We start from the raw sequence: 22,009 nt of genomic DNA, 5'->3' as shown, positions 1-22,009 counted from the left end.
AATCATAAGTTATGTGTTCAGTCTAGAAGCAACAAAAATTAACCTGACTTAAAACCGACGTAAATAAAATTTAATTTAGAATCATATATGGACACATAATTTAGTACCAAACTACCAAATCCGACCTTGTCACTCAAATTAACACTTCTAGGCTCTAGCCAAGCGCCCAAGCCTACTCAAAGAGGCAAAGTAGTTCATTAAAAAAAAAAAAAAAAAGTAAATAAATTATATGTTCCTTATCTACATCTATTATCAGAATCAGACCATCGCAAAGAGAGCAAAAAAAACCAGAGCCCAAAAACAATGGCGACATTTTCTCTCACCTCAACTCTCCCTTCTTCTTCACCTACTTCCCTTCACTCCATCTCCAAACTCAAACCCTCTACCCAATTCTTATCCACTAACATCAATTTCACCCACACTTTCAACCCGAACCCGAAACCCGGTCGCCAGCCCAATTACGGCCCATGTATTAAGGCCCTATCTTTGGACTTCTCCGGCTCATTCTTCGAGGGTGGGTTCAGTGGTTTGGACGAAGACCCGCCGTCAACGCCGCCATCTGGGTTAGCGGTGGAAGATAAGCCGGAGCCCCAATGCCCACCGGGGCTCCGACAGTATGAAACCATGGCAGTTCTTAGACCTGATATGACTGAAGATGAGCGTCTTACACTTACCCAGAAATATGAAGAGGTACAAATTTTATTTGAATTTTGTTTTGAGCATTTTGGGGATAGATAATTTGGTGAAGTTTTGTGGATTGTTTTTAGGGTAGAGTTTAGTGTGGTTAATTGTTGATTAGTAGAAATAGTTGATGATGAAAGTGGGGATTAACATTGCCCCTATAGCTCAGTGGTAGAGCGTCAGTCTTGTAAACTGAAGGTCTGTAGTTCGATCCTGCATGGGGGCAATTTTTATTTTTAGGCATTATTGGTGATAATGGTGATTGGTGAATGCATTGAATTTATGTAGTACTAATTTATTTGCTTGCCTTTGCTTCATTTTATGTCTTGTATGTTGTAAAGAATATACACAATGACAATTGGATTTGATTGTTGGATAATGTGATAAAATAGGTAGTTTTATTTATTTGTTTTAATATTACGGAGTATTAAGTAAAATGGGAGTATTAATTAAACTTTTAAAAAATGCAAAAAAATGAAAAATAGTTGGCCTCAGAATTGCAAGGGGCTTTGAATGAAAATTGAAAAAAAAAAAAAACTCTAAGTTTAATACTTCATAAATAGATTTCGGCCATAATGACAACTTTCACTAAATCCATTCCCATTACGGCAACTATTGGGATGAGATATGTTTGGGGTGGAGGGAATGAAGCTATGAAGAGGAAGTGGGTAATTTGGAAAAGTGGTGAAGCCTAAAGCTCCGTTTGGTTTGATGTAAAATGTTTTTATGGTAAACGATTTTCCCATTTTGTCTTTGTTTGATTTGTAAAGCGGTGAAAAACAATTTTCTCAATGGTGAAAAAAGGCATCCTTATGGTGGAAAACATTTTCCCTTACAAGATAAGGGAAGCCACATTTTCCTCCCTCCTCCTAACGTTCTTTTTACTTTCGTCTCATCCATCCTCATATTTTCATTCTTATTATTAGTTCTCTATAATTTTTCTTGTATGGAACCAAACAAAGGAAAACTTATACCTAATCTCTCTAAAATATGTTTTACATGAAAATTGATTTTTCATCAAAAATGTTGTACATTATACCAAACGGGGCCTTAGTGAAAGGTTTCCAAAAGTAACTTTTGATATTGTTTATATGGTATGAAATTACGGATACATTGGACATAGTCACATAGATTAGAGGCTTGTCCTTGCCTCCGCTTGATATCTAGGCTTCCCTTGCATTGTATTTGTGTCACCAGAAGTGTAGCAAAGGGCACACACCACCATCCGCACCTCCCTCCCCTGTCTTCTATAAGCGGATTGAACCATCCAGAGATTCAGACACAAATCTGGCTAAATGAAAACAAAAGATCAAATTTAGCAAACTACTTAAAAGAATTAGAGTCAGATCAAAGATTTTAATGGCAAAATTGTCAGAAACTCATAAAGTGTATGTTGGGTTGAATTTGTGAGCTTGTACCTTTTTAGATCTTTTTGTCATTGACTACCCGAAAAGTAACAAAAATGACTCCTAAATGCATTTTCCTATTATAAAGCCAATTTTCCGAGAATTGACTAAGATTAATTTGTCAGTTTATGCTGTTAACTTGCACACAAATCTCACTCTCTTTTGTAAGATATTTTTCAAAACTTGATCTCATTCTTTCCAACCGCCTCCGCCTATACCTTTTGTAAGATTCGTTGGGATAAAGTTATGATCAATGGATAAACTCTGATTAATCAAGGCTGATTTTGGCATATTTGTTTGCCTTCTCATATTAGCTTTTCCAATTCAATGCTTGTGTTACCCTTTTGTTTTGAGTTGATTGCTGCTACATAAATATATTGCATAGACTTGATTGGTCCAGTCACACAGAGTCCACATTTGCGTAAGGAAAGACATTGGAAGACCTATGATTTTTAACAGGTACAACAGGGAGCTCAAAGGAGACTATGGTTTCCTCATAACCATATCCACTGACTGGGATGGGTATGCATAATAACTAATAAGTACAAAGATTAGCATACCTATGTTTTTTTACTGGTACATTAGGAAGCTTAAAGGGGACTTTGGTTTCCCTTGGTCCAATAAATTCATCCACTGATTGGGACTTGGGAGGAGGTGGGGTAGGAAGGAGGAGGGTTTTGAATGCGTCTTCCTTTTCCCTATAAATTTTACTGGAGGAGAGCTAAGAGAGCACTGTTCATTTGTGTACTACTCTAAATTCACCCTCTGAAGACTTTTTATGGTACACATTGTCAAGATGTGTATGTATTTACTGCAAGGCAGTATGCTAATGCTCCAATTCTTTTCTTTGGGAATGTATCTATGCTGTCCAACTTTGCCGCTAGTTAACTGTATTGACATGTCAATGTGGCTTTCTTCTTGGGATTTGTAGCGGAGGAAAGGCGTAGCGCATTTAGGCTTTTCTATATCTTGGCCAACATGCCTTTTGAGGTACTCGAGAAGGGGAGGGAGTAATGTTGAAGTACTGACTTCGTCGTTGTGTGGGCATTTGAAGCTTCTTGGATGTACTTTAAGTTAGGCTAGTTGGATTTCATGGAAAGCTAGATATTTGAGTAAATTAGATACGGAGTACTTTATTGTAGTAGAGATATTAAGGTATATTAGATGTAGGAAAATATCTTATGCTGTATGTAATATCCTCTGAAGTACTAGATATTTTTAAAGCTTGGAATTGCACTGTTGCTGCTGTGGTGGGAAACACTGGCTATGCCATCTAAAATTGGAACCTCACCTTAAAATATACGCTGTAATGAGAACATAAGAATAGTTTATATATTTCTTGTCAAAAAGAAGAAAAAAGCAACTGTTAAATATTGAGTGGGAGAACCACTGAACCACATTACTTAAATGGAAAGCCTAAGAATGAATCTTGTAGCACCTCACTGTTGATGTGAGTTCTCCTGTTGATGCTATATTTATTTCCCGGAAGGACTTAAATCTGATCAAAACATTGAATTAGGAATGTAGAGATAATGTGAAATGACTTTCTGGTGGAATTTCATTGTAGATCAACTAATTTTAGTTTTATTATATGTTGGACATGGTCTATTTGCATATAGTTTTAATTCTTCTTACAATGGCTTTGTGTTCCTAATCCATTTTCCTTCGCATTAATTACTCAAAAGGTTTGATTTATAAACGAAGCTGTATCTCTTTGTTGCTGATGTTTCACATCTAGTCCTACTTGATTTAAAGATTATCATCAAGCCTTCACCAACATGTTCACGAATCACAATCCTGCTCCATTCAGATCAACTCCTCATGGTTAAGGATGTGACATGGATTACATGATTTTACAAAAAGCCTTTTGCTAGAGCTGCCTTTTGTATTCTCTCAGCCACTGCTTAGTTGGGGAACCTAATTACAGACCATTATTATGAAATGTGACAATGATAAATAGATATGTGGTCTTCAATGTGAGAACAAGCGAGTATTATGTAGGTTTGAAGGGTGAGAGTAGTTGTTATTCAGCTCTTAGATCACTCTCACATTAAACTTAAAGCCTTAAAGGAGTATCAACATGCTGTGTTAGTGACCATGGTCGCCTGTTTAATTTTTGCAGTTGCTTGTTGCTGGGGGAGCCATGTATGTAGAAGTCTTCAACAGAGGGGTGATACCACTAGCCTACAGCATCAAAAAGAAGAACAAAGCAGGAGAAACCAACACTTACTTGGATGGCATCTACCTCCTCTTCACGTATTTCACTAAGCCTGAATCCATTTCTGCTCTCGAGGCAACACTCCAAACTGACGACGATGTCATCAGGTCAACAAGCTTCAAGATCCGTAAGAGAAAATACTGACAACTCTATTTCGAACAGTAGTCTCTACTCTCTAGGTTCTTATCGAATGTGAATGAGGAGAATTTTTAGATTTCATCTGGATGTTGTGTACCCTACTGGCCTAATTCCCTCATTTTTACACTGTTGCCTACTTGCCTTAGTTGGTCATTACTTTAATTTGTAGCATATCATTTTTTGGAAATTTTAAGGCATGTAAGTTCAATTTGAACCAATTTGTAAGTCATGTTTGAACTACAGTGTTTCTCTTTCCCATTACTGATATTCCCTTGAAATGACACAACTTCGCCTTGGATCGAAATTTCTTTTTCCTGTTGGTATGTTCCATGTGCAGCAATAACTTTAGTGTAAGGTACTCATGCTGAATATGACAGCCATTATCTTATTATGGCTTTAGCTGTGTTACCTCGATTAGACTGAGGTTGAATAGCACAAGTTATGATTACTTATAATGAAGATTTCTCTGATTCGGGATTGAAAGTTCTTCAGATAGGTGATTAATGTCAGATTTGGCTAATTAGCAGACTTGAACCAACCAATCTTGTCAATATCCACTAGAGCTAGTCCCGGTGGGAAAGTTATTCTTGATGATGAACTGACCTTCCCGGTCGAAAAGCGGACAGTTGTACCGCTGTTGGCTTGCCAACGTGGAATTAATTTGCTTGCTGTCTTGCTCATTCGACATAGAATAGATCCACTATGGCCGTATTTCCAACTTTCCCGGTGCTATCTCTTTTTTTCAAAGGGATGAAGTTAAAGATTATAGGAAGTGCTTCGTATTTTTTTTCTTTCAAAATGCCCGAGAAGAACTCCCAGATCAATTAAGTATAAACTGTTGGAACCTCGCGTCTAATAAAAAAAGTCTAGAGGAGGCCTTCATTCCCCGTTATAATTTTCAATTCGATCTTGTAAAGCTCACTCGAGATTTTCTTCTTATAATTACATTCATGTACGAGTCTCTTACCAATACTCCGAGTTTGAAAACACAATATATTCATGGTGTATGGTGTATGATGATGCTAATGAAATATTCAAAAATTTCAAGCCATACAATATAATATAGAAAAGATCATGTATTATATTAAGAAAAGGTATTCCTTAATCTGTATCAGACAGCACTAATCATGTATATTAATGCTGTTAAGTGAGGTGCAAGATATTTTGTTCACTTGACACTTCAAAGAGCCGCATAAAAGCATTAAAGCCATAACAATTATTAACAAGTAGTACTAAACATATTTGATTGGAAACAAGCGATTCTATTAATTTATGTACGTTTTTCCGCAGCTCAATCATAGTCTCTTTGGTTGCTAATAGGAACAAGCTAACCCTCCACTTTATCCCCAATTTTAATGAATAAAAGTTGTACGTGTAAGATTCATACAATTTTTGGGCATATTAGAGAATCAGATTTGATGATGTAGTTCCATAATCTTATAGTTCTAGACTTGACTTCTTTCTCATTTATCTTATTTTAGACTAGAGGTTGTTTACTTTTTGATCCACTCACTCCGGTGGATGCCAATTATATGCACTTACTCCGTACACTAATTAAGGTTATTGGTTATTATGTATGGATGTCAACTAGCGCAAGTAGCTGGTAAAGTCATGTAAGGTGATACATATATTCGCCACTGTCTAGCAATATTCCGATCCCTTGTGGTAAAGTTTTGGGTGAGACGGACTCATCGTGAGTCCGCCACCACCACGATCTCCCGTAGCCAGTCTACCCCGATCTTAACCCAGAAACTCACACCTCGACACCAACTCACAAACACCCACTTCGACCTTGACCAGAAATACCCACCCGACTTTGACCTCGGCCCTGACCATAAACACCCACCCGACCCTGACCTTGACCCTGACCAGAAACACCTACTTTATAAGTGCAATTTTACTTACGTAATACTACTTTATAAGTGCAAATTTACTTACGTAATTAGATAAACCTTTGAGCGAAATGATGCATACAATATTATAGTTTTTTTTTTTTTTTGAAACTCATGCGATAACTAATGGTTCATGAGATAATTAAAGATCTTAATAAGGTGAATTAGGAGTACATACTATAAGATTACAATTTTGTCTTAAGGTGATAATGGCTGCCATGTCAGAATTCTTCTGATGTTAAGAGTTGATGATGTGAAAGTATGCAGGGTGTTAATTGGTGAAACTTTATTGTTTAAGAGTTGATAATCTTAACTACTCCAACTAACTTTGTAAGTCCGTCTTCGCAAATTCCTACATGAAGAACTTTAGACAACACTTTCGTATAAACAATTAAAACTTTACTGTTTAGTTCAACAATATATTGTCTCAAACTCAATTTTGTGTAAACAAATGTATATAGGACAAATTAGTCAAATTTAAAAGTTATAAATCTATGTAAGTTGATTTACCTCTTGAATTAAGTATATATTACATCCTAGTCATTTCACTAGATGTTGTTATTTGATTTGTAACAACTTACTTCCATTAATTTAATTGCAAAAGAAAAAGTTTTGTATGCTTTGTATTAATTAATAGAGTAAAACAGGGTTGTGGTCCTTAGCTATAGTTTTTTTTGGATCACTTTATTATAATCAATGCTTTCTCTGTGTGGTCGGCTAATACACGGGTAACTCTGATTGACCAAGTAACCCATGACCTATTGAGTAATCCAAGATCAAGTAACCCATAATCAAGTAAACCCACCTACATAGTAGGTCACCCACATATAAAATTTTGTATTCCGTATATTATAATAAGTAATAAATTATAAGTCATGAAGAAATATTAAACAAAGTTTATGCAGGGCCGTAGGGGTTAAGTGATCAAATACACGATTATACGTACAAGTAACATACAATTTCTTAGATTCAAAAGACATAATTTTTAGTGATTATAAAATTGTCAAATAATTTAGTTTGTAAAAATAATATAATCCGTAATATTTGAAAGTAGTATTGTGCCTATTACTCGAATACAGTTTGAAAAATCATACAAGTATACAGCGCAATTTGGAAAAGTATGCAACTAAATGCACCATATATATTAGAGTGTGATAGGAAGAATATGATCAACTCCATTATTGTCTTATTGATATGATAAAATTGATAATGCAGCAGATGAAAACCAAGAAAATTCTTAATGTTCCTTTTAATTAAGAAAAATCGACCATTCACAAAATCCAAACTTTATCTCAAACTAAAAATTAATTATAATTCGTATATATCTATTTATATCAAATTATCAACTCTCATTAATTAAGACTTACTCCATGATAAAAGACAAAGTAACAAAATTTTCGTGGTTAGGTTTTAACCGAACCACCACCAACCACTTATCATAATCATGGTTTTCAAATGTGGTCTTCAAAGAGACAATGTGTTTACTTACCTAGCTATTTTATTTTAAGGTGGTGCGTTGTTGTGGTGGTGATTCGTCTCTTGAATTGAAGATCTGTTAAACCAAACTTCTTGTCGAACTATATGCTAGGTCTTCAACAACATTTGCTCCTAACATTGGTTAATTTATTATCTCCCGACAATTTTACCTTATTATTAAGAGTTATAACTAACCTTGTCAAAACAAGTGAAACAAACAAAATTGGTAGATCAAATATGTGATTTTATTTGTAGAAAGAAAAGTCAATTGCTACGAAATAACATGTGATCTCCCCTCCCCCCCCCCCCCCCCCCAAAAAAAAATGTATGTTTTATAAAATGATAAAATAAAAATAATAATTATATGACTAATATGAGTAGGGATATTTTCATATTTTGTAATAAAAATGGAGTAGAATAGTTATCTTAGTTGTTAGAAAGAGAAACAAACTAAAATAATACTTTGTAATTGGTATACAAAATTTATGATGAGGGGTATTATAAAATTTATGGTTAGTTGTAATGATGATAATATAAAATGAAATTCTTTCTATATACTTAAAGAAAGCTTTTATACATTTGAGCCCAGGCCGACTAAAAACCGATATTTATTGTTGACAATCTTGTCAAGAAAACATATTTTTATATGAAGATATCTGTTACATATTCATTCATACAGTTGATAATTTAATTAAGACAATTTTCAAAAATTAGATTCACAACCAAATTGTCATATACATTAATCATACCGAGTAATTGATTATCGTTACAAACCATTTTTTTTAAAAAATAAAGACATCATACCCCATGATAGAAATGATGTTGTCTCATCTTCCATGTACTTTAATGTCACACCCATAACTTAAAACCACAATTTACAAGAACTCCATTCTCAAATGGCAGAAAATAGAATTGACATAAAAAAAAATTTAATTTGAACTTTATCATCACTAAATACTAGTATTAAATTTCATTAATTCTAATTTTTACCACTATGCATTCTCCAATCATTTTAACTATCTTGCCTATCATCCTCAGTTGAAAATGTGGGATAATAATTGGGCTCCATTTGGGCTAAAAGATTAGCATCAAGTAGGCCCCCAATTGTGCTTAATGTTATATTGGGCCCATAAAATATTTTTTCTATAAACTTTTTTCTCTTTCCTATCTTTTTCCTCTCTTAGTGGAGAATTATGGGCTTGTCCCATCAAAATAATAAAAATGAAATAAACACAGAGAATAATAATATTTCATCATTTGTGGTTCATTTAAAAACACCCTTCTAGCCTCCTATATTATGTACAAAAGTTGCTTATTTTTTATTGTCGTTTTCTCAACTGTTTTTCTAAATTATTAAATCAATTGATAAATTGAATCCCTTGTACTACTATATAAATAGAGCTGAATTGAAGCACCAAAATCCTCCTTCCCTTTCTCTTTCAACTCTAAATATCTAAAAACAATAAAAATTTTGTGTGGTATTATTACTAATCTTAGTTTAAGTTGATATTATAAATTATGGGGAGACATGAAGATGAAATTCCTACAAATCCAAATTTATACCCAGAAGAATTACAGCTTAAATTATATCAAGCATTTATATTTTCAATACCAATATTATTTGCCATCATTTTATTTCTTTTATTTTATCTCTTTTATCTCAAGAGAAGAGCCAACAATAATATGTCAACACATCCAAGATTACAGCAATCTGTTCATCATCACTCTGTCTCTTTCCTTTCCCCTGTAAGCTTTCTTCACTTACTATTTTTAGTACTTTACTCTTACTTCTTCTCGTACTTCATAGTTGTACACATAATTGTGGGCGGAGGAAGTATTATTATGGAGCAATGAAAAAAACACTTTAGAAATCCGAATTTTTAAGTGATCATATTAGTCATATATTTATTTTTATTATTTGAAATAAAGTTTCTGATTTTTTTATTTTTTTTATTTTTTCTGGGTTTTAGCCATGGAGTATAGGGATCAAAGGAGAAATAAAGGACAAGTTACAAGTAATCCAGTTTGATGAAGAATTAAGAGCAAAAGATTCACTGTAAGTAAATGATTAATTACTGTGCTTACTGCTTACTATTATAATCATTATCAAAGCTTATTTGGTTTATTTTAAAATGCTAAAGAATAAAGATAATGCTATACTTTATGAGTTAGTGATTGTGTCACTTCTTTTACAGTTTTACCTTCTAAAAAAGTGCATGCTTTATTTATTTTCTTCTTTATTTTAGCTGATGTGTTAAATCTAGGTGGCCAAAATGAGATTTAATTAGTGGAGGTTTTAATTAATCTTTTAAGCATATATTATATTCTTATCTCCTGCCCTCTCAATCTAATGAAATTCTAAAAGAATATATTGTTAAGAAGCTTTTCTCACAATTGGGGTCGACCCAGCTTTAAAAAAAAAATAATCTAAGTTTGGTAGGCTCTAAATTGCTTGATATAAACATTTTTTTTTTTTTTTCACGTATAAATTTTATTGTAAGGTAAAGAGATAAAAGGAATATATAACAACACACATCATCATTATCATGCTTACTTATTAATTAGTCATATAATATAAAGTTTTTACTTTTTAGGCTACTAAAACTATACTTTTGAATTTTGATGCGTATAAGGAAGAATTTTAGACACTTAAATAAATTTGTTAGATTCGCTCTATTTTTATTGTAAAACTTTGATGTAGCAAATGGCCAAAGTAAGAATGAAAAGGGAAAAAAAAAGTGTAAATTGTAGCCTAATTTTGTCTTTCGCCTTATATTGAAGAATGTTATAATGCACTACTTTTGTTTGCTTATTTTGAATTACGACAATGGTGAGCTAATTGCCTAATAGTTAGGCATTCAAAGGGAAACGAAATGTTGAAAAGTCTACCATAATATCGTATATTCTTTTAATTTGCTTACCTTTTTGCTTCTTCAATTAAAAATTATTAACTCTAATTTGTTTCCCTTCCTTAGATGTTGTGTTTGCTTGGGAGAGTTTGAGTTGAAGGAGGAGCTAAGACAATTGCCATTGTGCAAACACGTGTTCCATGGCGATTGCATCCGCCTCTGGCTCCGAACCAACGCTACGTGTCCACTCTGCAGGTGCCATGTCATGCCTACCCTAAAGACGGCCCGGCCCGTTGGGCTTGGTCCAGACCTTGTAAACCTAGGAAATGGTAACCCTATCTCACAACTTGAGTTAGAAAACGTTGGAAGTGGTAGTACCTCAGAAGTGCACAACTCAACAAGAACGGAAGAGCATGTAATTGAAATTGCTGATGAGCTACCTTCAAGTAGCAACAACGCTTCATAAAATACCTTTAAATATAATTCTAATTTAAACCAAGTAACGTTCCAATAAATTAAATCCGTCGTCCAAGTTTATGTTAGGAGGTATGAAAAAATCCAATTCTAAATATTGTACATGTAGTAGTACCTAGGATAGTTGTGATGATACATGAGACGACTATGGAGTATAGTGTACATGTTTGTGTTGGCTTATAACCTCGACGACTAGCGTTGTGGTGGTGCATCTATCACGCCGGGTGTCATATTGCTCTGGGTGTTGGTCTATAAGTTAACGGGGAAAAGGTTGCCCCAAAATTTTGTAGCTTAGGATGAATATGAATTGAATAAAACTTGTAGCTTATATATATTTAGTAACGTCTTTTATACTTAAATCATCAAGATATGAGAGTAACAAATTCTTCAGTTTCTAATTATGAGTGCCAAATGAAACAATGAATATTTTGTTTCATTTTTATGTATCACTATTCACTATATGTGTGCAATTTTGTACTTGTGTCGTAGTGTGATTTTGGTTTTAATTTGAATGTGCTAATGTGCTATACAATAAATTGGACTGCAAAGTGAAAATTCTGCATTTAATTTGAATCAAACGGAGAACCAAAATGGAGAATGTGCTAATGTGCTATACCATTATGAACGTTTAAGGCATTTATAATATTCACATACTTATATTTAACAATTTATGATTAGTTATACGTAAGGAGAAACATACATTTTTTAAAGTAGAATCAGACCTTGTTAAACTTGTCTCAATATATGTCATAAAGTCACTTAATATGATACAACGAACTAAAAATACAAAGTATAAAACAGGTGAAGAAATACAAGATGGACATACCAATGTAAACCAACTAAGAAATTAAACATACTTGTACATCATGTTTCAAGTAGGATCAGAATTAGACCGTCAGACGCATGTATGTATATGATCTACTCAAATTTTTATTTAGAAGGGGAATTTCATTATAAGTATATTAGTAGTACAAACAAGAGTTTATAAAACCATAAGTTTAGCTTCCCAAAATCAAAATTGAAGCTAAAAATGCAGCAATTAGGGTAATTTTAGTGGGCATCCTCCCTTTGTCACTCCTAAACACCATAGCCTGATAAAGTGGCCAGCAATTAATCACCACAAAACCAGACAACAAAATCTGCAAAATAAGCCCTTCCATATTTTCCATCCCCTTTCTAAACACCCCTAAAAGTCCCACAACAAAGGATATGAGGTTGATTATGGCTGCCATTGTCATAGGCACAAACATAGGTGACGCGACACCAAACTCGAAAGTCCCTTGATCGTACCTCTTGCTGAGTTCATCGTCTTGTAGTTTGCTAGTCACATCAAATCCACGAACCACGATGCCTAATGAGCCAAGAGTGTAGTCCATGCATCCAAAGAGGAAACTTGAGAGTCCACATATCATCAACATTCTTTGAGAATTCCACCACCTTTCAAATGTTCCTTTCTCTAGAAGAAAGTCTATTAGGTCTTTTCCGTTGGCCCCAATGAATAGAAATATGTACAACATAAACCTTGGGTCTGAAATCTGTACCATAGCACATGCGATTAGTTACTTGAATAACATATTCAACCGCGTGCATATAAAAAATTTCAAAAACTAACACAAATGACAACTTAGTAAGGACAATTTTGTTAGTTCAAAATTTTGGACACCAACTTTTCACTAGTTGGCTAATGTAATAGAGACATTGGTACCACATTCCATTAGAACTCCGCAAGTAAGCGTGTTTGGGCGAAAATAGTATTAGAATATATTTTGGTCAAAGCTTTTGTTTTGTAAGCTTATATAATTGTACCTTGCCATTCTAAGAGTATCATACCATTGTATTAAAATTTGTCATGTATTTTACCCTTAGGGGAAAAAAATAGTTACACATATACAAGTAAAAAAATTGTTACGTTTACGAAATAGAAATTATATACTACCTCCGGTCTAAATTACTCGCAACTTTGGGTTATTATTTGTGAGATATAAAATATTCTAAAGTAGCGAGTATTTTAGACCGGAAGTAGTAGTTGTTTTACTTACCTCTGGGAAGGTGGAAATTCCTTTGATGAGAGCAAGTTGAGGGATGAAAGCATAAATGGTGAATGGAATGGAGATAATGGGCCAAAGTGTGTAATGTGTATAAGTGAAACTCATGACTAGGCCCAATTTCTGAATACCATAAGTCATTGTACTATATCTTGAGAAGAGAACATCAAGAAGCCCATTCATCCATCTTTTACATTGGCTTAGCAAGTCAATTAGTGTCACTGGTGAGTCCCCCAAGAAAGCCGGCCTTTGTGGGCTGCAAAACATGGACCTCCATCCCTCACATTTCATCCGGTAGCCCGTATTATAATCCTCCACTAATGACCCATACCGGAAGCCCAACTATACAAACATGGAGTAGTAAATTACATTATAGTATGAGATAAATATGTTGCCAAGACTTGAAAATTCTCAAAAAGCATGAAATGAAGACAGTATTAAATTAGTGTAAGACAGTCTCACCTTCTCGCCCCACTCCTCTTCGTTCTCATAATTGCAAGCAGCGACGGAGTGGGCCAATTCGAGAATCTCTTGTGATCTAATGAGCTTATTTACGACATGATCGGGGCCAAGTTCGGGGACTTCAGGGTGGATCAAAGATGACGGACTTCCAAAGAAGGCTCGACGTTGAAAGAAGCATCCAGTTCCAACATAATTTGGGCCAGAAAGCCCATCCATTCCCAATGTGTTAATTTGGAAAAGACGTTTATGTTCACTGAAATAGATGTCACCTTTGTTGAGCCCACGAAAGATTTGTGGAAATTGAAGATATGCTAATGTGGGCCGAATTTCAGGATCCAAAAAGTAACATAAAGCCCGTTTGATGGTTTGTGGATCATTAGAGTATGTGTCACAGTCCAATGTTAGTACTATTGGTGCATTTGTCATTGTTGCTGATACACGAACCTATAAACAACATGAACCAAAAAAAAACCTATAAACAACAAAGTCACTACTACCTCCGTTACAAGTTATGTGCAACGATTAGACATTTTCCCTCTCTACTTTATGTCAAATCGTTGCACATAACTTGTAACGGAGGTAGTATATTGATATGAAACTGAAAATTCAGCATTAATTCAAATACTTTATTAATATACAGACAATTGACATTAATATATTATACAAATATATGTCTATAAGAGTATAAGACTATAAGAACATATGCATTATGGAGGATGATTTACGAAAGTATGGTTATTTTAAAACTTATTTACACTTTTGCGTTGGAATGAAACTTAATTACGAAATTACTGTCCACGTAGGCTCGAATAAGATTTTATTTTAATTTATTATTTTTCAAAGTAAAACCGCTACCTCAAGTAGCGGTTTATGTACTAAAACCGCTACTTGAGGTAGCGATTTTACCCTTCATAAATTGATTAAATGTATCTTTACTTAGAGTACTAATGACAAACCGTTACCTCAAGTAGCGGTTTTAGACTATAGCCGCTACTTAAGGTAGCGGTTTGTCTCTAAAGAAAAAAATTACCTCCAAATGTATCTCCAAGCCTACGTGGACTATATTTTCGTAAATAAGTTTCATTCCAATGCAAAACTGTAAATAAGTTTCTTAAAAGCTACTTCCTCCGTTCTATTAATATTGCAACAATGGACTTTTTGCACTATTCATCACTCTTGTTTGACAATATAATATGAGTTATACCTTAAGCAAAATATAGTCAAGTGAGATCTTGTTGGATTCGTCTCATAAAATACTTTCACAATATCAACTTTTTATAATTTTTACTCTTACACAATTATAGATATTTAGCATATAAAATGTGTATTGGGATGCGTAATTTCCTCCTTGTTGCAATATTAACAGAACGGAGGAAGTATATTTTTGTAAATCATCCCATTATGGATACAAAAAAAAAAAAAAAATGAAAGTGTCAGACAAATCAAACTAAACTGAAACCTAGTGGTATACAAAGGCAGGATAAGATTTTTTTTTTTTTTTTTTATCATTAGATATATAAATCATAATTTTGTGGTCAACAATCTTGATTGTGTAATTTTCTATACGATTGGGTCCTATTAGACTGGCGGAGAAATTTTCTTAATAATGTTAGAGGGCTTTAAAAGGTTACATGTAACTCAGAACTCCTTTCATCTCATTTTATGTGTTTTAGGGCCTGTTTCGATTAATGAAAACAACTAAACTGATTAGAGCTTAACAAAACCTAACTGAATAGAATATAGCTAAAATAAATTGTTTATGAGATAAGAGAATTAGGAACTAAAGTGAACTGAATTGATTGAAGCCAAACTGAAATTAAGCTGAACAGAATTGACCCTTAATCTTAAATAGTTAAGCTGGTAAAAGAGTATATCGAATTATCAACCCCTTCATTACTAGTAGAAACATAGATGTTAATTTACACTTACCAAAGCATTGAGGGCACCTGCCTTGAAGCGATGGTGATGGATCTTACTTTTCTCTCTTGATACATAAATCAAGTTTGGCATCAATTTACCAGTTACGTCTTTGTCTTTCGTAGTAGATAGTAAAACCTGATATACAAATAACATGACGCCTTAAATCATTGTTATAATTTATGAAATATTCCATAGGTATAATGCAATATCCGGTTTAATGCTTTTAATTAAAATATTCATTTCTTTTAGACACATTCCTATTTGATCATCATTAGAAAAAAAAAAAAGAAAAGACAAAAAAAAAGAAAAGAAAAAAAAATTTTGATATTTTAAAATCACACATTAAAAGAATGTCAACAAGATTGTATTTGACTATTTTTTTATATAAATCACAAAAATTAGTCAAAGTAGAGTTTATATATAGAGTCAAAAACTCAAAACTCAAGATGTGGCATCAAATTAAATTAGAAATGAAGGAATTATGATTTGAAAGGTGAAACAGACCTGTATTACGGTAGGGTGAACTTGTCGTGTAAAGTTGTTGGTCCATTTGGCAAAGGCGTCTAACATTTCTTCGTCATCAATATGCCTCTCTTCAACCTTCCCTCTCTCTAGTGCATTTTCTACTCTTACCTTCATGCTTTCGTACATTGTCTGCAACCACAATTTACAAATCGTAATTATTAGAGAAAAAAAATCTACAAATCATAATTTACAAATGTAATAAGGGACGGAAGGAGTACCCGAGTAATTAATTGCGATTTTATAAACATGTGGCCGATGTGGGTTGTGGAGTTAGCTAGATTAAATTTAAATATGTTCATTAAATATGCATGGTTGAACAATGAACATATGGAAATACTAAGGTAAGTAAAATAGCCTTTTTTTTTTTTTTTTTTTGAAAATTTCCAAACAAGGACATTTATTAGGAAGTAAATACATATGTAGTAGTATGACGTATATATAGTAAAACAAAAACATAAAATAACTACTCGTATAACAATTAGGAACTAGGACTCTAGGAGATTACTTCAAACTACGTAAAAAATTAGATATCCTTGTGTACTGTGTACATCTACATATTACAACTTAGGTTAAAGATTACTGTATAAGGGACTGAAATCTAACTCATAAATGAACTCCAAATTCGAATTAGTCTAAAGGGCTAATCGAGTGGAACAAAAAAAAAATATTACGGAGTATAATTTAAATTAGTAGAGTTTACTTCGTGTCTTATCTACTCCCTCCGTTTTTAAATACTTGCTCCATTTCTCTTGGACACGTATGCCGATGCTAATCTTTGATCACTAATATCTTTAATTATCAATAAATATACATTCTAATAATTGAAAATTAACAATCTATTCATTGAGATGATTCCAACAAGTACCCACATAACTATATTTTTTCTTATGTATAAATCACAAACATTAGTCAAGGTAAGATAAATGAATAGTGGAAAAAATAAAAATGGAGCAAGTATTTAAAAACGGAGGGAGTAATAAAGTAATAACAATTACAAGGTGTACAAATACAAATAAAAAAGATGTACAAAGAAGGTGTACAAGTACAATAATTTAAGGAAAATTTGGATTTTGGTACCTCGAATATAGGGGTAATTGAAATTTCGTACCCGTTTAAAATTTATTTTTAAATTGGTACCTCCAAAAACACAAAATTGTAGATTTCTGTACCTCCGTTCAGTTCCGTTAAGTTTTCCGTTAATGGGGCCCATTATCTAATTATTTAATAATTTAATTTATTAAAAAAAAAAAGAAAAAACATTTTATAAAAAAAAAACTTAAAAAATAATTAAAAAAAAAACAGCCACTGGCCCACTGCCACCAGCGCCGGCGCCGGCTTCCGGCTATTGGTGGCCAATTTTCTCTGGCACCGGCGCCGGCCACCTCTTCTCTTTCCCTCCTGTTTTCCCCTTCCCTGAAACCCTAGCGCAACCACCACCATCTTCCCTCCCTTCCTCTTTCCTGGCCGCGACACCCCATCCCCTCCCTTTCCCTTTCCCTCCCTGTTTTCCCCTTCCCCGAAACCCACCACCGCCGACAGCAGCAAATCAACCCACCACTGCCGCAGAACTCCTCTCCCCTACCCAAAACCGTCGCCGAACTGTCGAAACCCCAACCCACACCCATACCAAAACCCACAAACCGTCGTACTCCTCTCACCCTTTACCCTGAAACCAAATCGGGGCTGAGGTTGTTAGGGTACAGTTGGGCTCGTTTCGAAGGTCGAACGAGAGTGGTCGGACGACTGGTTTCGTGGTTCGAGGAAGGTCGGTCGGCTGACTTCGTGGGTCAAGGGTGGTCAGTTGGGATTGGGTGACGGCGGTGGGGGTTGGCGCCGGTGGTGGCTGGTTAAGATTTTAGGGATTTTTCATTTTTTTATTATTATTTTTTAAGTTTTTTTTTTATAATTTGTTTTTTTTTTTAATAAATTAAATTATTAAATAATTAGATCATGGGCCCCACTAACGGAAAACTTAACGGAATATGGACGGAGGTACTGAAATCTACAGTTTTGTGTTTTTGGAGGTACCAATTTAAAAATAAATTTTAAACGCGTACGAAATTTCAATTACCCCTATATTCGAGGTACCAAAATCCAAATTTTTCATAATTTAACTTTAATTAACGCATAACTTACTTATAACTTTGAATTTATTATTTATATACGATAGAATATAGGAATGAAAGTAAATTTATTCTGAAAATTTTGCAGTGGCATATTATTGTACAATGTACACTATCGAAGTAGACAAACCTCGTTCAAGTTAAAATTGAAAAATATACCGACAAAGTTGGCTGATACAAACATTTTAAAGCAATCCATAAGCCACTGGCCATAGCCTCAAGATCACCTTGAAGAGTTGAAGTTGAACAAATATATAATTGTACTTCGTATAATATTGGTTATTATTGCGGTTCTACCGCTTCCACTATTGGTCAAGCTCACGTGAACTTCCTTTTCTTTACTAAATTCCAAATCTTATTTTATGTGCACGCTACAAATATTAACACTGAAAACGGTTTAGAGTAATTTTGTTAAATTGAATTTCTTTAAGGAAAAATCTATTACTATATTATAAATTTTATGATAAAATTGAAGAATAAACTATTAATTAACAAGTTTTCTCTTTACTCTGTTTTAGTAAATTTCATATATTAGAGCTTTAGTAAATTTAATTACTTAGGGGCTTTATATAGTCGATTACTCTCCACATGTTTAAAACCACCCCTATATGTGCACTACATACATGATTTAAATTGAGTTGATAAAGTCACAAGTTAATTGATAAGTATCGTATCTAAGTTTTTTTTTTTATTTTATTTTTTTTATTAATACCTATCGATCACCTTCCGGAGTAAATTGCGTACTTTGTCCGTTTCAAATTATGCATATTTTCTCTGTTTAAAATTAATAATTATTTGTACTTTTGTGTATATAATAGTGAGCCTATAAGATAGTGATCAAGTACATACATATGAGTAAATTTCTTTGATTTTTAGATTTTATTTAAACAAAAAATAGTTCTACTCTCTTAAGATCTATAAGAAATTTGTTATACTTTATGTTTGTAAGTTTAAAATATTGTATCCAAATATTTTTATTTAATTAGAGACCGATATATATGGAGAGATTACTAGTAGCGTATAAACCGCCATTAAAGTAGTAAAATGTAAATTAAATACCTTCATTTTGTGAGCTTCAATTGAACTAGTAGCGTAGAAACCGCCATTAAAGTAAGCTTCAGGACACCTTTCCACCACATTATTTTCCCTACAGAAAGGCAACCAATGGCGGCCAAACTTAGCAGCTTCCATGAAAGCAAACAGAGTAACCTGGGACCCACCATCATCGGACACATACACCGATATCTTCTCCGGTGGGTAATCGTAAGCCATGACCGACAACGCCGTGTTCACCGTCCCCATGGGTGGCTCCTTATCGGGGTCCGCTGTACATATGAATATGTCAACCGATGGGAATGCTTCGTCTCCTTTGGTTAAGTTTAGTGTTTCGAGGTTTTCGAGGTGTTCTTGGCGGCGAATAGGGAGGACGTGGTAGGATTGGGTGCAGACCCATGAGAAGGCGAGGACTAGGTCAGAGATGATGAGGAGGAGAAGGGGGAGAGTAAAAGATGAGTTGAGGAGTGTGTGTATATGGTGGTAGAGAAGGGTTAGTAAAGCCGTCGCGTAAACCGCCATGTAAAGGTGGTTGAACTTGGCTCGACAGAGGAGCTTGTGAGTGTGGAGTGGAGGGTTGGTGGTAGTGGTGGGCGTTTTTGGACCTTCCATGGTTGTTCACTTGTGTAATACTTTGTATGGAAGGCAAGTAGGGGTGCCTAGATATAGTACGCGTACCGATATATATGAATTTACGAAGTACTCCCTCCGTCTCTTAGGCCTTGTTTGGCAATTGGCTGTTGGCTGGTTCACTTGGCTTGTTTGACCAGCTGGTATGTTTGACTGTTTATAATGGCTTTTGAAATTGGCTGTTAAAGCTAGCTATTTATAAAAGTGTTTGGTAAATTAATTGTTGGTAGTTAGCTGTTTATTAGATAATTTGTGGGCCAACAAGCCAAAAGCCAACAAAAAAGCTACTCAAAGCAGCTTTTTCATTTTGGCTTAAAAACCAGCTTTTTCACGGGCTAAAAAGCCAATTACCAAACTCATTTTTTGACTGTTTGACCTCATAAAAAAGCCAAAAGCCAAAAGCTAATCAAAAAGCCACCAAAAAGCCATTTACCAAACATGGCCTTAATATAAAGCCTCTTTCTCTTTATTGTGTGAGTAATAAATGTTAAAAATAGACTTTGTATTAAGGGATAGAGGGAGTAGCATATACTACTCCGATTTTAAATGGATTTACTTATAGCTTTCTTAAATTACGTATCTACCCCAAGGTCCAAAGTATTATTATGGGACAGAGAAAGTAAATAACTTTCATTATTAAATTTTATTTGTATCGTATATATTTTTTCTGCCCCTATTTTAGTGACAGACGTACTTAAATTTACACATAGTATATATGTTCACTTATGCATTAGTCATTATTATTGGAGTGCAACTTTTTTTTTTTTGTTTAGAGAGCCACAAGGGCGGGGGTGAGAATCGATCCCTAGATCTCTTGGAACCGGGAGGGAAGCTCTAACTACTTGAGCTACCCCTCACTCTCATTATTGGAGTGCAACTAGGTGCATAGCTTCTATATATTTACAAAACATATATGTTGACTCGAATGAACAATACAAGAGGGGGGTGAATTGTATTGTAGAGGAACTAGGGTAATTTTTGCGGAATTTATAAAGGAACTCAAACAAAAACTAAAAGTGCAAAGAGAGATTTTACGTAGAAAACTTCTTGGCCCTAATCAAGAAGAAAAACCACGACCACAAGGGATTTTAAACTCAACTCTTAATAATAATAGGGCAAACAACCTATTACAAATTAAGACTCTAAACTCAAGTCCCTCAACGAACTTAAGCTCCCTTCAACTGATCCCTCAGACGATCTCTCTAACTCTCTCTTTCTCCTTGCTTCACTCAAAGAAATAAAACACTCTTAGAGTTTCCCCAAACTCTATCCCACACTACTAAAATTCGGTCAAATTACGACCGTTTTTTTACGACCGTCATTAAAACGGTCGCAAAATATAATATTTGCGACCGTTTTTAAGGCGGTCGCAGATTTGCGACCGTTCTTAAGGCGGTCGCAGATTTGCGACCGTTTTTAGGCTATTTAACGGTCGCAAAAGTATTTAAAAATAATATACATGTTAAAAATAATTGTAAATAAAAACAACTCTATTGCGACCGTCAAAAACGGTCGCAAATTGCGACCATTACGACCGTCATAGAAACGGTCGCAAATTGCGACTGCCATAAACGGTCGCAAATTGCGACCATTACGACCGTCATAGAAACGGTCGCAATTTTAGACTATTTGCGACCGCCAAAACGGTCGCAAATTGCGACAATTACGACTGTCATGGAAACGGTCGCAATTCGCGACCATTTGCGACCGCTAAGAGCGGTCGTAATAAAGTTATGATTTTTTTTAATAAAATGGAGTATAAAACTCGTGCATAACCCACCCTAACCCTATTATATGTTAGAAGCAGCCGTTTTTCTCACCCCTAACCTATCTTTTCCTCTCTCCTCATTTTCTCCATCTTCTCTTTCCTTTTCCATTCTCACCCATCCTTTCTCTTCATCTCCTCTTTTTTTCTCATCTCTTCATCTCCTTTCTTCTTTTAGTCACCACGACCTTCAACAGCGTCACCACCACGACCTCCACCGTTACAATCACTAGCCCACCACCACGAGCTCCACCTTCATAATCTTATGGTTGAACATATTAACGGTTTTTAAGCTCAAATTGGACCATGAAAAGCCTAGATCTAGACTTTTTATGGTCCAATTTGGCCTTCT

At 34.4% G+C, this 22,009-nt stretch overlaps 3 protein-coding genes and 1 non-coding gene across 4 annotated transcripts; 3 read left to right on the top strand and 1 right to left on the bottom strand.

Annotated features, from left to right (window-relative positions):
- Window positions 1-243: 243 nt before the first annotated feature.
- On the top strand, window positions 244-4,699 carry LOC145592609 (small ribosomal subunit protein bS6c alpha-like). The gene is made up of 2 exons (XM_081649117.1): window positions 244-690; window positions 4,210-4,699. Exons 1-2 carry the CDS (start codon window positions 304-306, stop codon window positions 4,447-4,449), a joined length of 627 nt encoding a protein of 208 aa, XP_081505243.1. The 5' UTR covers window positions 244-303; the 3' UTR covers window positions 4,450-4,699.
- Window positions 836-907, top strand: TRNAT-UGU (transfer RNA threonine (anticodon UGU)). Its single transcript has one exon. It is a non-coding gene; the product is annotated as a tRNA-Thr (tRNA).
- A 4,506-nt stretch (window positions 4,700-9,205) lies between the features above and the next one.
- On the top strand, window positions 9,206-11,535 carry LOC145579191 (putative E3 ubiquitin-protein ligase RHA4A). The gene is made up of 3 exons (XM_081636442.1): window positions 9,206-9,557; window positions 9,782-9,867; window positions 10,787-11,535. The coding sequence occupies exons 1-3, from the start codon at window positions 9,330-9,332 to the stop codon at window positions 11,124-11,126; spliced, it is 654 nt and encodes a 217-aa protein (XP_081492568.1). The 5' UTR covers window positions 9,206-9,329; the 3' UTR covers window positions 11,127-11,535.
- Window positions 11,536-11,899: 364 nt separating this feature from the next.
- LOC145592598 (cellulose synthase-like protein G3) lies at window positions 11,900-19,915 on the bottom strand. The gene is made up of 6 exons (XM_081649106.1): window positions 19,269-19,915; window positions 16,066-16,215; window positions 15,571-15,696; window positions 13,642-14,085; window positions 13,174-13,521; window positions 11,900-12,669 (listed from the first exon to the last, which is right to left on the bottom strand). Exons 1-6 carry the CDS (start codon window positions 19,872-19,874, stop codon window positions 12,133-12,135), a joined length of 2,211 nt encoding a protein of 736 aa, XP_081505232.1. The 5' UTR covers window positions 19,875-19,915; the 3' UTR covers window positions 11,900-12,132.
- Window positions 19,916-22,009: the final 2,094 nt, after the last annotated feature.

The sequence above is a fragment of the Chenopodium album genome, chromosome 2, assembly GCF_948465745.1.
Source record: "Chenopodium album chromosome 2, dcCheAlbu1.1, whole genome shotgun sequence".
NCBI lineage: Eukaryota > Viridiplantae > Streptophyta > Magnoliopsida > Caryophyllales > Amaranthaceae > Chenopodium > Chenopodium album.
The sequence above is the reverse complement of the archived record's forward strand: the minus strand, read 5'-3'. Positions and strand labels throughout refer to the sequence as shown.

Excerpts from the sequence above, each read along its gene's own strand:
- LOC145592609 (XM_081649117.1), top strand. The coding sequence starts at position 304 with ATGGCGACATTTTCTCTCACCTCAACTCTCCCTTCTTCTTCACCTACT. Across the intron at positions 691-4,209 it reads TTACCCAGAAATATGAAGAG|TTGCTTGTTGCTGGGGGAGC; the intron begins GTACAAATTTTA and ends TAATTTTTGCAG.
- LOC145579191 (XM_081636442.1), top strand. The coding sequence starts at position 9,330 with ATGGGGAGACATGAAGATGAAATTCCTACAAATCCAAATTTATACCCA. Across the intron at positions 9,558-9,781 it reads CTGTCTCTTTCCTTTCCCCT|CCATGGAGTATAGGGATCAA; the intron begins GTAAGCTTTCTT and ends TCTGGGTTTTAG. Across the intron at positions 9,868-10,786 it reads TTAAGAGCAAAAGATTCACT|ATGTTGTGTTTGCTTGGGAG; the intron begins GTAAGTAAATGA and ends TCCCTTCCTTAG.
- LOC145592598 (XM_081649106.1), bottom strand. The coding sequence starts at position 19,874 with ATGGAAGGTCCAAAAACGCCCACCACTACCACCAACCCTCCACTCCAC. Across the intron at positions 16,216-19,268 it reads TTGAAGCTCACAAAATGAAG|ACAATGTACGAAAGCATGAA; the intron begins GTATTTAATTTA and ends TTGTGGTTGCAG. Across the intron at positions 14,086-15,570 it reads CAGGTGCCCTCAATGCTTTG|GTTCGTGTATCAGCAACAAT; the intron begins GTAAGTGTAAAT and ends TGTTGTTTATAG.